Raw genomic sequence first — 16,550 nt, 5'->3', positions numbered from 1 at the left:
TGCACACAGTAGGGACTTAATAAATCCCACTGATTGATTGAAGGAATGGGAGAGGCAAACAAAAATGATTTACAAATAATAATAATAATAATTAATGGGAGAGGCAAACAAAAATGATTTACAAATGATAATAATAATAATAATTGTGGTATTTGTTAAGGGCTTACTACTTGTCAAGCACTGTACACCATTTCTGTCCCACCTGGGGCTCACAGTCTAAGGGGGAGGGGGAACAGATATCTTATCCCCATTTTACAGATGAGGAAACTGAAGCCCAGAGAGGGTAAGTGACTTACCCAAGGTCACACAACGGGGGGAGCAGGAAGAACAACAAGAAATGGAGCAGGTAAAAAGCATGCGGGGCATTGTGGATAGAGCACGGGCCTGAAAATCAGAAGGTCATGGATTCTAATCCTGGCTCCTCCATCTGTCTGCTGGGTGGCCTTGGGCAAGTTACCTACTTTCTCTGGGCCTCAGTTTCCTCATCTGTAAAATGGAGATTGAGACTGTGAGCCCCATGTGGGACAAGGACTGTACCCAACCTGTTTCCACCTCAGCGCCTAGTATAGTGCCCGGCACACAGTAAGCACTTATTAAATACCAGAATTAACTATCATTATTATTATTATTATTATTAGGCAGAGAATAGGCTGCTGAGGAAATATCTTCCAACCGTAGTCCCTAAAATAGGAGAAAAATGAGGGTAGACTTTGCTGGGTGAAAACAGGCAGAGGTTTCTAATGAGGAATGCTGAAGGCTGGGAGTCAGAAAATGCTGTTTTTCCCCAAGACTGAAAGAGGAGTGGTTAGAACCAATGGTGGATAGATTCTGGCTTTAGTGAATTGCTCTGTCCCTTTCAGAATCAATCAATCGTATTTATTGAGTGCTTACTGTGTGCAGAGCACTGTACTAAGCGCTTGGGAAGTACAAGTTGGCAACATAGAGAGACGGTCCCTACCCAACAGTGGGCTCACAGTCTAGAAGGGGGAGACAGAGAACAAAACCAAATGTATTAATAAAATAAATAGAATAGATATGTACAAGTAAAATAGAGTAATAAATACATACAAACATATATACATATATACCGGTGCTGTGGGGAAGGGAAGGAGGGATTGGGAGGGGGAGGAGGGGGAGAACTTCCCAGGGAGAAGAAGAATGCTTTGGCTTTGATTCCCTGCCTCAAATCTCCCAATGGCGAAGTGTTTCCAAACCTGAAGGTGAATGAGTCGAACGCAGAGCTTCTCCCGGAAGGGAATGCGGACTGTCGGGAAAGTTAGCCTTTCCGTCGCTCAAACCGACTGACAAGGGAGGCAATGCTACCGGACAAGGTGGATGGCCCTCAGCATTAAAGCTTCCCTGAAATTCGGGACTATGAGAACTCTGCACATAGTAAGTGCTTAACAAATGCCATCATTATTATTATTAATCCCCATTTTACAGATGAGGTCACTGAGGCCCAGAGAAGTGAAGTGACTTGCCCAAAGTCACAGAGCTGACAATTGGGGGAGGCGGGATTTGAACCCATGACCTCTGATTCCAAAGCCTGGGCTCTTTTCCACTGAGCCACACTGCTTCTCATATCTAACAAGCCACTACTCTCCCCCTCCATCCAAGCCATCCTAATAACACATCTCCTCCAAGAGGCCTCCCTCAAGTAACCCCTCATTTTCCCCACAAGCTCTCTCTTTTGCATTGCCTATGCACTTGGATTTGTACCCTTTAGGCATCTGATAGCCAATTTACCCTCGGGCCTACATCATTTATAATATACACATGTTCTTGTTTTTTTATGGCACTCCTTAAGTGCTATGTGCCAGGCACACCATTCACAGGTGTGCTGAGAGGGGGGTAAGTAAGGGTGGCAAGCAACAGGTGTGTTAGTTCTGTTACACTTTATTCTCCCAGACACTTAGTACAGTGCTCTGCACACTCACATACCATACCAAGTGCTGGAGTAGTTAAAAGCTGGGAGTCAGAAGGTCGTGTGTGCGAATCCCGGCTCCGCCATTTGTCTACTGTGTGGCCTTGGGCAAGTTAAAAATCAGAAGCCAACTCCCTCTGATTCCCAGGCCCATGCTGTATTCACAAGGCCACATTACCTCATCTGTAAAATGGGGACATATGTATACACCTGTATATATGTATATATGTTTGTACATATTTATTACTCTATTTATTTATCTTGTAAATATCTATTCTATTTATTTTATTAGTATGTTTGGTTTTGTTCTCTGTCTCCCCCGTCTAGACTGTGAGCCCGCTGTTGGGTAGGGACTGTCTCTATGTGTTGCCGACTTGTACCTCCCAAGCGCTTAGTACAGTACTCTGCACACAGTAAGTGCTCAATAAATACAATTGATTGATTGATTGATTGATTAAGCGCTTGGGAAGTACAATTTGGCAACATATAGAGACAGTCCCTACCCAACAGTGGGCTCACAGTCTAAAAGGGGCCACATTACCTCATCTGTAAAATGGGGATTAAGACCGTGAGCCCCCCGTGGGACAACCTGATCACCTTGTAACTTCCCCAGTGCTTATAACAGTGCTTTGCACCTAGTAAGCACTTGATAAATGCCATCATTATTATTAGTAGTACCATTCATTCTATATTTATTGAGCGCTTACTGTGTGCAGAACACTGTACTAAGCACTTGGGAAGTACAAGTTGGCAACATATAGAGACGGTCCCTACCCAACAACAGGCTCACAGTCTAGAAGGGGGAGACAGACAACAAAACCAAACGTGTAGACAGGTGTCAAAATCGTCAGAACAAACAAAATCAAGGCTATAGGCACATCATTAACAAAATAATTAGAACAGTAAATATGTACAAGTAAAATAGATATGTACAAGTAAAATAGAGTAATAAATCTGCACAAATATATACAAGTGCTGGGGGGAGGGGAAGGATGTAAGGCGGAGGCGATGGAGAGGAGGAGACGAAAAAGGGGGCTCAGATTGGGAAGGCTCCCACCCCTACCCACACAGTGGACATAGCAGTCTCCCAAATCTTTACAAGCCCTACTGAAATTGTTTCTTCTCCAACAAGCCTTCCCTGACTAAAGCTCTCATCTCTCCAATCAATCAATTGTATTTATTGAGCACTTACTGTGTGCAGAGCACTGTACTAAGCGCTTGGGAAGTACAAGTTGGCAACATATAGAGACAGTCGCTACCCAACAGTGGGCTCACAGTCTCCACCCTCCTCCCAACCCCCCAAACACAAAAGCACACACTTTATTTTCCCTTCCAGCTCCCCCATGCACATATTCTCACCCACTAAGCCCTGAAGCAATAACCCCCCCATTTAATAAGTATATATTTTTGTACTCAAATCCTTCCCTTACCTGTCGTTGTGTGGTCTGGAACCCCCAACCACCACTCAACAGACACGGGACCTACAAGATTGAAAGGGAATTCTGTTAGAATTGCAGACAAGTGGGGACAGGTGTGCTGAGAGGGGGGTAAGTGAGCGTGGCAAGCAACAGGTGTGCTAGTTCTGTTACATTGTATTCTCCCAAACACTTAGTACAGTATTCTGCACATACTAAGCACTCACATACCATGCCAAATATATCCTTACGCTTGGTTGCTCCCCTTACCTGTAATTTATTTTAATGTCTGTCTCCCCATTGAGGGGAAGGATCAGGTCTACCTGCTCTATTGTACTCTCCCAAGAGCTGAGCACAAAGAAAGCACTTATTAAATAGTGTGATTGATGAATTTATTGATTCATTTGTTCTTCTGTGTCCCTCCTCTATTGGTGACTGTTCTATTGATCACTTATCTCTCCCCTGTGAAGAGACCCGTCTCTGAATGTAGGATGTTTTGAAGACGCTGGCCTGGACAGAGAGTAGCCTGGTCCCTGCCTGGCTAGCAGGTTTAACTCAGACACAGGATGGGTCACAGGTGGGGTTGAGCACACTTTGAAAAAGCTGCAAATGGCTCATTCGATCTTTGTAAACTAATCAGCAACTTTCTACCTGGTTATTAAATTGGAAAAGGCTATGAAAATGTTGATTTAACATTGATCCAATTTAAGTGGGCAGGTTTAACTCAGATACAGGATGGGTCGCAGGCGGGGTTGAGCACACTTTGAAAAAGCTGCAAATGGCTCATTTGATCTGTGTAAACTAATCAGCAACTTTCTACCTGGTTATTAAATTGGAAAAGGCTATGAAAATGTTGATTTAACATTGAAGTGGGCAGGACTTCTAGAGGGACAGGGACAGCGGAGAAAAAGACGGGAGAGAAGGAAAGTGGTGGGTTAGCTAGTGAAGGTCCTGAGAGGTGAGATAGAGACAGAAGAGGCAAGAGAGAAAAGAGTCATGGAGAGGGAAGATGCAGACAGTGAAATAATAACAATAATATAATAAAAAATAGGGATTGTGGTATTTCTTAAGCACTTACCATGTTGCCAAGCACTGTGCTAAGCACCAGGGTAGATGCAAAATAATCGGATCAGACACCATCCCTGGCTCATCGTCATCATCATCAATCGTATTTATTGAGTGCTTACTGTGTGCAGAGCACTGTACTAAGCACTTGGGAAGTACATGCTAAGCGCTTGGGAAGCTCACTGTTTAAGTGGAAAGTAGAGGTGGAACAGATATCCCCTCTTAGGGTCGCACCTGGAGAGTTTTCAGTTCTCTACCCTCTCTCTCTCTCTCTTCTAAGTGAAGCAGCGTGGCTCTGTGGATAAAGCCCGGGCTCGGGAGTCAGAAGCCATGGGTTCAAATCCCGGCTCTGCCACTTGGGAATGAAGACTGTGAACCCCCTGTGGGACAACCTGATCATCCTGTAACCTCCCTAGTGCTTAGAACAGTGCTTTGCTCATAGTAAGTGATTAATAAATGCCATCATTATTATTATTATTGTCAGCTGTGTGATCTTGGGCAAGCCACTTAACTTCTCTGGGCCTCAGTTCCCTCATCTGTAAAATGGGGATGAAGACTGTGAGGGCCCATCGGGGGCAATCTGATCACCTTGTATCCCCCCAGCGCTTAGAACAGTGCTTGGCACATAGTAAGCGTTTAACAAATACCATTATTATTATTATTATTACCAGTCTCAACTGTGAGAGGGAGAGCGAAGCAGAGGCCTACCCATTCCATTCCTAGCCTAGCGAGTGGAAGGCAATCTGCTACAAATCAAAACTCCCCTGTTCTGGACGGCAGCATAATGGGAGAGAGTTGAGGGTGGAGACTCAGGTTTGCTGTGCGGAAGGAGGTGATGGGAAACCACTTCCATATTTTTACCAAGAAAACTCTCTGGATCCACTACCGGAATGATCGCAGGTGGAGAGTGGGGCGTTCTGGGAGAGATGTGCCCATGGTGTCACTATGGGTTGGAAACGACTCGACAGCGGAAGACAAGAACAGATATTGAATCCCCTATTTACAGATGAGCAGACTGAGGCACGGGGAAGTTGTGGCTTGCCTAAGGTCGCCTAGCTGGCGGCAGGAGAGAGATGCAGTATAATGATGGCATTTATTAAGCGCTTACTATGTGCAAAGCACTGTTCTAAGCGCTGGTAGAGACTGCACCTCCATCACCTCTGCCTGAAACGCTACTGTAAGCACAGGCTGTTTTCCAGGGTTTCCAACCAGGTATAGAGTTTCCAGCGAGGTCCCTTCGTCCCTGGCAACCTCATGGCCAACGAGTCGGGGTGACGGGGAGGGGAGAGGGAGCTGAGGAAAAGGGGGGCTTAGTCTGGGAAGGCATCTTGGAGGAGGTGAGCCTTCGATTCCCAAGCGCTTAGTACAGTGCTCTGCACACAGTAAGTGCTCAATAAATACGATTGATGATGATGATGATGTGTTCGCTTGGCAGATTTGAGGAGGGAGGGCGTTCCAGGCCAGAGATAGGATTCATTCATTCATTCAATTGTATTTATTGAGCGTTTACTATGTGCAGAGCACTGTACTAAACACTTGGGAAGTACAAGTTGGCAACATATAGAGACGGTCCCTATTCATTCATTCATTCAATCATATTTATTGAGCGCTTACTGTGTGCAGAGCACTGTACTAAGCGCTTGGGAAGTACAAGTTGGCCACATATAGAGACGGTCCCTATTCATTCATTCATTCAATCGTATGTATTGAGCGCTTACTGTGTGCAGAGCACTGTACTAAGCGCTTGGGAAGTACAAGTTGGCCACATATAGAGACGGTCCCTATTCATTCATTCATTCAATCGTATTTATTGAGCACTTACTGTGTGCAGAGCACTGTACTAAGCGCTTGGGAAGTACAAGTTGGCAACATATAGAGACGGTCCCTATTCATTCATTCATTCATTCAATTGTATTTATTGAGTGTTTACTATGTGCAGAGCACTGTACTAAGCTCTTGGGAAGTACAAGTTGGCCACATATAAAGACGGTCCCTATTCATTCGTTCTTATTCATTGAGCACTTACTATGTGCAGAGCACTGTACTAAGCACTTGGGGAGTACAAGTTGGCCACATATAAAGACGGTCCCTATTCATTCGTTCTTATTCATTGAGCACTTACTATGTGCAGAGCACTGTACTAAGCACTTGGGGAGTACAAGTTGGCCACATATAAAGACGATCCCTATTCATTCATTCATTCATTCATTTGCATTTATTGAGCACTTACTGTGTGCAGAGCACTGTACTAAGTGCTTGGGAAGTACAAGTTGGCCACATATAGAGACAGTCCCTATTCACTCATTCATTCGTATTTATTGGGCGATTACTGTGTGCAGAGCACTGTACTAAACACTTGGGAAGTCCAAGTTGGCAACATAGAGAGACGGTCCCTACCCAACTGCGGGTTCACAGTCTAGAAGGGGGAGACAGACAACAAAACGAAATATATTAACAAAATAAGATAGAATATGTACAAGTAAAATAAATAAATCAATAGAGTAATAAATACGTACAAATATATATATACAGGATGTGGGCCAGGGGTCGATGGAGGGACAGGTTAGAACGAGGCCCAGTGAGGAGGTTAGCACAGAGGAGCGGAGGGTGTGGGCTGGGATGGAGAAGGAGAGAAGGGAGGTGAGGTAGGAGGGGGCGAGGGGATGGAGAGCTTTGAAGCCAACAGTGAAGAGTTTTTGCTTGATATAGAGGCAACCACTGGAGATTTTTGAGGACGTGGGGGTGACAAAGCTATTAACAGAAACTGAACTCTCAGTTGACACAGATCAGGAGGACGATCAATCCTGGTGTAATATTTCGCATCCTTTCTTTCAAACCAGTCTCTCATTTCTACCTCCATTTTCCCATACTCCTTTCAGGGAACGTGAGGGATCTGATGCGCAGGCGTCATGAAGAAAACTGGTCCTGCATTATGGAAAGCCATAACGAACTCCAGAGAGCGGAACTCAGTTATGGGAGAGCTTCAGTGTGTCCTGAATGGAGGAGAGTACACCCCCTTCACATCCACTCCCATGTTGGAAAGTAATTTCATTCAAGTAAGCAATTGTGTTAGTTCCGAATGGAGACAGCCAAAATAGCTAGGAAGATGGAGGAATTGTGAATAATGGCATTGAGGGTGGGGGCGGTTAAAGGTGTTGATGGAGGCTAGAGGTCAATTTCAAACATTTGCCCCCAAACAAGAATTGAGAAACAAATAATAATCATAATGGTATTTGTTGAGTGCTTACTATGTGCCAAGCTGTGTTCTAAGCACTGGGGGAGATACAGGGTAATCAGGTTGTCCACGTCTATGTGGACATTGAGGTCTTTGGGGCATGGGGGGCTGCCCACCCGCTGGATCGGGTGGTAGTGGATGATACAGGCTTCGAAGGAAGGGAAAGAGAATGATGGGGGATAGTGTGAAAGAGGTGTACTTCCCATGTGCAGTACTCTGCACATAGTAAGCGCTCAATAAATACGACAATGAATGAATGAATTGGGGAAGCAAGAAGAAAGCTGATTCCTCCCCCTTTTCCAGTGAGTCTCGGGGGAGACGGCAAAGATGATGCCCCCGATAGAGAGAGCGGCGGGGGCGAGGCGGGGGGACTGTGTCACCTGGGGAGAGCCAGGTTTCAGCGATGGCGAGGAGGGGCAGTGACTGGGGAAGGAACAGGTCAAAGATGAAGGGAAGCTTCACCATGATGGAGCCGGGCTCCCACGGGCCGCGCTTGGCGGAGGCGGTGGCGGCTTTGGGGGGACGGCAGAGAAGAAAGGATGGTGCAGTGGGTGGCGAGGGGTTGAATGGGAGTGAGCTGACTGGGGATGGCTTGGGGGGAGAGGATGAGGGATGGTGCTTGGACTTTTTTTCCCATTTTTGTTACACTCACTATCAGTCAGTGTTACGTGCAAAACACTGTACTAAACAGTAGTATTAGTAGTAATAGTATTTCTTAAGCGCCTAGAACAGTGCTTTGCACATAGTAAGCACTTAATAAATGCCATTATTATTATTATTAAGCACTTACTATGTGCAGAGCACTGTACTAAACAGTAGTAGGAGAAACAGTGTGTATTAAATCCTTCCTAGGATGAAGCGCTGGGCGAGAATACATAGTTGGGAATTAGACACAATCCCCGGTCTTCAGGGAAGCTCAAAATCAAGCATATAAGGTGTATTCATTCATTCATTGTCATATTTATTGAGCACTTACTGTGTGCAGCGCACTGTACTAAGCGCTTGGGAAGTACAAGTTGGCGACATATAGAGACGGTCCCTAACCAACAACGGGCTCACAGTCTAGAAGGGGGAGACAGATAACAAAACAAAACATGTGGACGGGTGTCAAGTCATCAGAACAAATAGAATTGAAGCTAAATGCTCATCAGAGAAGCAGCGAGGCTCAGTAGAAAGAGCACGGGCTTTGGAGTCAGAGGTCGTGGGTTCGAATCCCGGCTCCGCCACATGTCTGCTGCGTGACCTTGGGCAAGTCACTTAACTTCTCGGAGCCTCAGTTACCTCATCTGTAAAATGGGGATGATGACTGTGAGCCCCACGCGGGACAACCTGATCACCTTGTATCCCCCCAGCGCTTAGAACAGTGCTTTGCACATAGTAAGCGCTTAACAAATGCCATTATTATTATTACTATTATCATTAACAAAATGAATAGTAAATAGAGTAATAAACCTGTACAAACATATATACAGGTGTTGTGGGGAGGGGAAGGAGGTAGGGCAGTGGGGATGGAGAGGAGGAGAGGAAAAATGGGGCTCAGTCTGGGAAGGCCTCTTGGAGGAGGTGAGCTCTCAGTAGGGCTTTGAAGGGAGGAAGAGAGCGAGCTTGGCGGATGTGTGGAGGGAGGGCATTCCACGCCAGAGGATATGCTTAGTACAGGACTCTGCACACCGTAAGTGCTCAATAAATCCCACTGATGATGATGATGACAATAAGGGAGGATCTGAAAACATCATCATCATCATCATCATCATCAATCGTATTTATTGAGCGCTTACTATGTGCAGAGCACTGTACTAAGCGCTTGGGAAGTACAAATTGGCAACATATAGAGACAGTCCCTACCCAACAGTGGGCTCACAGTCTAAAAGGGGGAGACAGAGAACAAAACCAAACACATCAGGAAATACACTATATTGTATTTGTACTATATTATACTGTATTATCCCCTGGCCCACGTCCTGCCTCTGGCCTGGAACGCCCTCCCTCCCTCAAATCCTACAGACAATTACTGGGAGTTGGAGGACCTGGGTTCTAATCCTGGCTCTGCCACCTGCCTCCTGTGTGACCTTGGACCAGTCACTTGATTTTTCTGTGCCTTGGTTTCCTTATCTGCACCAGGAGGATTCAATATGGGTTCTCCCTCATATTTAATAATAATAATAATTGTGGTATTTATTAAGTGCTTACTATGTGGCCCAGGTAATCAATCAATCAATCGTATTTATTGAGCGCTTACTGTGTGCAGAGCACTATACTAAGCGCTTGGGAAGTACACGTTGGCAACATATAGAGACAGTCCCTACCCAACAGTGGGCTCACAGTCTAAAAATAATAATAATAATAATAATGGCATTTATTAAGTGCTTACTATGTGCAGTGCACTGTTCTAAGAGCTGGGGAGGATACAAGGTGATCAGGTTGTCCCTCAGGGACAACCTGCTCTGTGCCTCAGTTCCCTCATCTGTAATATGGGGCTTAAGACTAACTGCTGGTCTGCCTCTTCCACGTTTTCCCTGGACTTTTCCCAGCAACATAACTAATACCATAAGAAAAAAAAAATAGAGGTGAAGTGACTTGCCAGAGGTCACACAGCAGGAAAATGGCAGAGGCAGGATTAGAACTCAAGTTCTCTGACCCCCCCCAGGCCCATACTCTTTCTACTGGGCCATGCTGCTTAATAATAATAATTGTGGTATTTGTCATATGTTATATTTATTTATTTTACTTGTACATATCTATTCTATTTATTTTATTTTGTTAATATGTTTGGTTTTGTTCTCTGTCTCCCCCTTCTAGACTGTGAGCCCGCTGTTGGGCAGGGACTGTTTCTATATGTTGCCAACTTGTATTTCCCAAGCGCTTAGTACAGTGCTCTGCACACAATAAGCACTCAATAAATACGATTGATTGATTGATTGATTGGACAGGGACTGTATTCAATCTGCTTCTAGTGAATCTACTCTAGCATTTGGCACACAGTAAGTGCTTAGCAAATGCTATAATTATTATCATTGGAGATTTTCTGTAAACTGCATCGAAAGGCACCACAGAAATAAAAATACCTTGTATTTGCATAGCATTTTTATTTTCCCAAAGTACTTTCTAGTCACTCATCTCATTTTATCCGCACAGCATTCCTGTTGAGTTAATCTCCCCCTTGCCAGGGTCGTGATGGAGTTGTCCTCCCACCCTCTCCTCAGCTGCTTCCTCTAGACTATAAGCTTGTTATGGGCAGGAAACATGTCTACTAATGCTGCTGTACTGCATTTTCCCAAGTGCATTTTCTCTGCATATAGTAAAGCGCTTAATAAATACCGTTGACTGATTGAGGTAGGGAGAGGCAGGCATTATGCCCATTTTACAGAGGAAGAAACTGAGGTTTGCAGAAGTGACTTGCTCTAAGGTCACACAGCGGACCAGTGACAGAGCAGGAAATAGGACTCGATCTCCTGACAATCAGGCCTGTGTTATTTCCACTAAACCACACTATTTTTTTATTAGCAAAAACTTTATTTTACTTGTATTCTCAAAGTACTCACTATTCGCCAAGCACTTTTGCCATTAGCTATTAAAACTACCATTGCTTAACATAGACTATAAGCTCCTTGTGGGCAGGGGACACATAGTAACAATAATAATTCAGATTAAGCTCTCTGGTATTGGTTAAGGAAAGCGCTTTACTGAGCATTGGGGTAAATACAAAGTAATTGGGTCCCACATGGAGCTCACAGTTTAAATAGGAGGAAGCACAAGCATTAAATCCTTATTTTAGAACATGAGGGACCTGAAACCCAGTGAAGTGAAGTGACTTTCCCAAGGTCTCACACAACAGACAAATGTGAGTTTAGAACCCAGGTCTTCGGCCTCCCAAGCCCATGCTCTTTCCATCAGCGTGGCTCAGTGGAAAGAGCACGGGCTTTGGAGTCAGAGGTCATGGGTTCGAATTCCGGCTCCGCCACATGTCTGCTGTGTGATCTTGGGCAAGTCACTTAACTTCTCTGGGCCTCAGTTACCTCATCTGTAAAATGGGGGTTAAGACTGTGAGCCCCACGTGGGACAACCTGATCACCCTGTATCCTCCCCAGCTCTTAGAACAGTGCTTTGCACATAGTAAGCGCTTAACAAATACCATCGTTATTATTATTATTAGGCCACCTCAGAAGGTCATGGGTTCTAATCCCGGCTCCACCACTTGTCCGCTGTGTGACCTTGGGAAAGTCACTTCACTTCTCTGCGCCTCAGTTACCCCATCTGTAAAATGGAGATTGAGACTGTGAGCCCCACATGGGACAGGGACTGGTTCCAACTAAAATTTGCTTATATTCACCCCGGCGCTTGGTACAGTGCCTAACACATAGTAAGCACTTAACAAATACCATCATTATTATTATTATTATTATTGTCAGCGTTTGTGTACAAACTTGCCTTGCACTTTTTCAAGCGCTTAAGTGCCGTGTTCTGAACACCCTATGAGCTCAGTAAATATCACTGATTGATTAATTTACGGTATTCCTGCTAGCTTTGTTTTGCAGAGGTTGAATTCACCACTTCTCTATATGCTGCCAACTTGTACTTCCCAAGCGCTTAGTACAGTGCTCTGCACACAGTAAGCGCTCAATAAATATGATTGATTGATTGATTCTGGGGTTAACTTGACCCCAACGCTTAGAACAGTGTTTTGCACATAGTAAGCGCTTAACAAATGCCATCATCAAGGGTCCAGGAAGTTGGTTGTAAGGCCAGGATTAGAGTCACTGAGTTTCTAGTGATTTATTAGCCTGCTGAGCAATGCCCCTTATTCATGCTAGTATTATAATAAAAATGAAGTCATTTCTAAGCCCTCGATTTTTTTCCTCACTCTCCACTCTACATTACCTCTGCTCTTGGTTCTGTACCTTCGAAAAACTTGATATTCGGCCCCGCAGCACCTATAGATACATCCTTATACTCTCCCATTTTCCCTATCTGTAATTGATTTCAATGTCTGTCTCCCACTTGGGATCGTGATTGCCTACTCTATTGTATTGTAATAATAATAATAATGGCATTTATTAAGTGCTTACTATGTGCAGAGCACTGTTCTAAGCGCTGGGGAGGTTACAAGGTGATCGGGTCGTCCCACGGGCGGCTCGCAGTCTTCATCCCCATTTAGGGCGCAGAGAAGTGAAGTGACTTGCCCAAAGTCACACAGCTGACAATTGGCAGAGTCGGGATTTGAACCCATGACCTCTGACTCCAAAGCCCGGGCTCTTTCCACTGAGCCACGCTGCTTCTCTACTCCCGCAAGCAATTAGTGCAGTGCTCTGCACACAATAAGTGCTCCATAAATTCCTCTGATCGATCAGTTGATTGATTTGCTCAGCTACCGAGCAGTGATTTTTCTTCGTGAAGGCGCTCCCCGCCCTCACTAACCCTTTCCTCTTCATGTTGATAGCCTACAACAAAGTAGCCTGGTCTAGGGAAGCAGAGGACCTGGATTCGAATTCCACCACTTGTCTGCTGCGTGACCTTGGGCAAGTCACTTAACAAGTGCCTTAGTTTCCTCATTTTAAAAAATGAGATTTCTCGGCCCGTTCTCCCTCCTACTTAAACTGTGAGCCCCATATGGGATAGGGACTGTGTCCTCTCAGATTATGTTTATGTACCCCAGAGCTTAGAACAGTGCTTGACACATAAGAAGTGATTTATAAATACCATAAAAATTGAATTCCCTCCTCTCTCTGAATCCCTTTTTCCGTATCGGCATCTAATAATAATAATGGGTGTATTTGTTAAGCCTCACTATGTGTCAAGGACTGTACTAAGCGCTGGGGTAAGATAATCAGGTCCCAGATGCGGCCCACAGTCTAAGCGGCACCAACGATGGCCAGTCATCATCATCATCAATCGTATTTATTGAGCGCTTACTATGTGCAGAGCACTGTACTAAGCGCTTGGGAAGTACAAATTGGCAACATCGGCTCCTTGCAGACTCAGTGTACCCATCATGACATTTTAAAGACCAAAACAGGGGCAAAATAGATTATCTTGTATCTACCCCCATGTTTAGTAGATAGTAGACAGGGACTGGGTCCAACTCAGTTTGCTTGTATCCACCCCAGCGCTTGGTACAGTGCCTGACACATAGTAAGCGCTTAACAAATACCATCATTATTATTATTATTATTGTCAGTGTTTGTGTGCAAACTCTGTTGTATTGCACTTTCTCAAACGCTTAAGGGCCGTGCTCTGAACACCCTATGAGCGCAGTAAATATCCTTGATTGATTGATTGATTGAGGATCGAGGAATAATGAGTAGATTGACATTAGAGGAGTGAATTTTGTCGGCTGGGTTGCCGTAGGAGGTAAGATGAGCAGTGAGGTAAGATAAGACGGGGCAAGGTGACTGAGCAGGTTCATTCAGTCGTATTTATTGAGCGCTTACTGCGTGCAGAGCACTGTACTAAGCGCTTGGGAAGTACAAGTTGGCAACATAGAGAGACGGTCCCTACCCAACAGTGGGATCACAGTCTAGAAGACTGTTAAAGCTAATGGTAAATAATTTTCGTTTGATGCAGAGGTGGATGGGCAACCACTGGAGGTTCTCGAGGAGTGGGAAAACATGGACTGAATGGGGTTTTTTTTTAGAAATGTTATCCAAGCCACAGAATGGAGTATGAACTGGAATGGGGAAGACACAGAAGGCAGGGAAGCTGATGCAGTAATAATAATAATAACAATAATGGCATTTATTAAGCACTTACGTGCAAAGCACTGTTCTAAGTGCTGGGGAGGTTACAAGGCGATCAGGTTGTCCCACGGGGGGCTCACAGCCTTAATCCCCATTGTACAGATGAGGTAACTAAGGCACAGAGAAGTTGTGACTTGCCCAAAGTCACACAGCTGACTATTGGCGGAGCCGGGATTTGAACCCGTGACCCCTGACTCCAAAGCCCGGGCTCTTTCCACTGAGCCACGCTGCTTCTCAGTAGTCAAGGTGGGATAGCATAAGTGCTTGGATCAGTGTAGGAGCAATTTGGATGGAGAGAAAAGGGCAGATTTTAGTGATTTTTGTGAATATGTGGGTTGAATGAGAGAGGTGGCTGGAGGATAGCCACCTTTAGACTGTGAGCCCACTGTTGGGTAGGGACCGTCTCTATATGTTGCCAACTTGTACTTCCCAAGCGCTTAGTACAGTGCTCTGCAGCCAGTAAGCACTCAATAAATACGATTGATTGATTCATTGATGATACCAAGGTAATGGGCTTCTGAGACAGGGAGATGATGGTGATGGGAAAATCATGGGGGTAGACCAGGTTTGGGTGGGAGGATGATTTCTGCTTTGGACACGTTAACTCTGAGGGGTTGGCGGGACATCATCATCATCATCAATCGTATTTATTGAGCGCTTACTATGTGCAGAGCACTGTACTAAGCGCTTGGGAAGTACAAATTGGCAACATATAGAGACAGTCCCTACCCAACAGTGGGCTCACAGTCTAAAAGGGGGAGACAGAGAACAAAACCAAACATACTAACAAAATAAAATAAATAGAATAGATATGTACAAATAAAATAAATAAATAGAGTAAAAAATATGTACAAACACATATACATATATACAGGTGCTGTGGGGAAGGGAAGGAGGTAAGATGGGGGGGATGGAGAGGGGGACGAGGGGGAGAGGAAGGAAGGGGCTCAGTCTGGGAAGGCCTCCTGGAGGAGGTGAGCTCTCAGCAGGGCCTTGAAGGGAGGAAGAGAGCTAGCTTGGTGGATGGGCAGAGGGAGGGCATTCCAGGCCCGGGGGATGACATCCAAGTAGAAATCTTCCGAATGCAGGAGGAAACGTGAGACTGCAAAGAAGCAGCGAGGTCAGGGCTGGAGATGTGGATTTGGGGATAATCAGCATAGAGATTTTAGCTGAAATCCTTTCTAGTCGTAACCTTTCCCCTAAACTGTATTTGCCCACCTAGGTCAGTAAGAAAGGAGAATCTGTTTATCTCCATAACCGTGCCAATTGGGTGACTGTGGGCATCTGTGCTTCCAGTCCCACCCTGCCCCTGCCCAATGTGATGCTCCTGGCACACCTGATGCCCACCTCCCCCAAGGAGGCTCAGCCAAAGCTTTGGAGTTTCTCTAGGCCCACCTCTCAATATAAGCTGGTGCTCACCAGGTAAGTCACAGATAATAATCATGATTGCTATTAATGCTAATAAGTGGGGTCTGAGTTACTATAATAATTATGGTTTTTTTTAAAGGGCTTACTATGTCCTATGAAGAGTCTGGAAAAAGTCATGAAATTGGGGCTGTAACAAATGCCACAAAAATGCAAATTGTCAATTCTGTGGTGTTGCCAGTGACAGTGTACGGATCCAAAAGCTGGACAGTGAAAAAACAGAATAGAAAGAGCATCGATTCTTTTGACATGTGGTGTCGGGGTAGGCTTTTGTGAATACTATGGACGGCCCCAAAAACAAACAAATGGATTTTGGAGCAAATTAAGCCAAAGTGGTCTTTGGAAGGCCAGATGACTTAACTTAGGATATTTCGGACACATAATCAGGAGGATTCATTCTGTTCTGCACACAGTAAGCGCTCAATAAATACGATGGATTGGAGAAGACACTAATGCTAGGAAAAGTCCAGAAAAAACATGGAAGAGGCAGACCAGCAGCTAGATGGATAGAGACCATAATAACGATAATGGAAGAACTGTTACAAAGGTTACGGATTATGGCAGAAGACAGGATGTTTGGGGGAAAATATACCCACAGAGTTGCCATGAACCAGAAACGACTCAGCGGCACTTAATAATAATACTACGTGCCAGGCTCCATTCTGAGTGCTAGGGTGGATACAGGCAAATCAGGGTGAACACAGTCCCTGTCCCACATATAGTCTCAATCCCCATTTTACAGGTGAGGGAAC

At 44.9% G+C, this 16,550-nt stretch overlaps 1 protein-coding gene across 1 annotated transcript in view; it reads left to right on the top strand.

Annotated features, from left to right (window-relative positions):
* The window catches only part of FAM71D (family with sequence similarity 71 member D), a 43,632-nt gene that overhangs the window by 11,089 nt on the left and 15,993 nt on the right, over window positions 1-16,550 (top strand). Inside the window, exons 2-3 of the mRNA XM_038765908.1 lie at window positions 7,284-7,460; window positions 15,596-15,795. Of these exons, the coding sequence (XP_038621836.1) occupies window positions 7,314-7,460; window positions 15,596-15,795 (347 nt within the window). The 5' untranslated portion in view covers window positions 7,284-7,313. The remainder of the gene's footprint in view (window positions 1-7,283; window positions 7,461-15,595; window positions 15,796-16,550) is intronic.

Source organism: Tachyglossus aculeatus, chromosome 23 (assembly GCF_015852505.1).
Source record: "Tachyglossus aculeatus isolate mTacAcu1 chromosome 23, mTacAcu1.pri, whole genome shotgun sequence".
Taxonomy (NCBI): Eukaryota; Metazoa; Chordata; class Mammalia; order Monotremata; family Tachyglossidae; genus Tachyglossus; species Tachyglossus aculeatus.
Note: the sequence above shows the minus strand (reverse complement) of the source record. Positions and strands in the feature narration are given on the sequence as shown.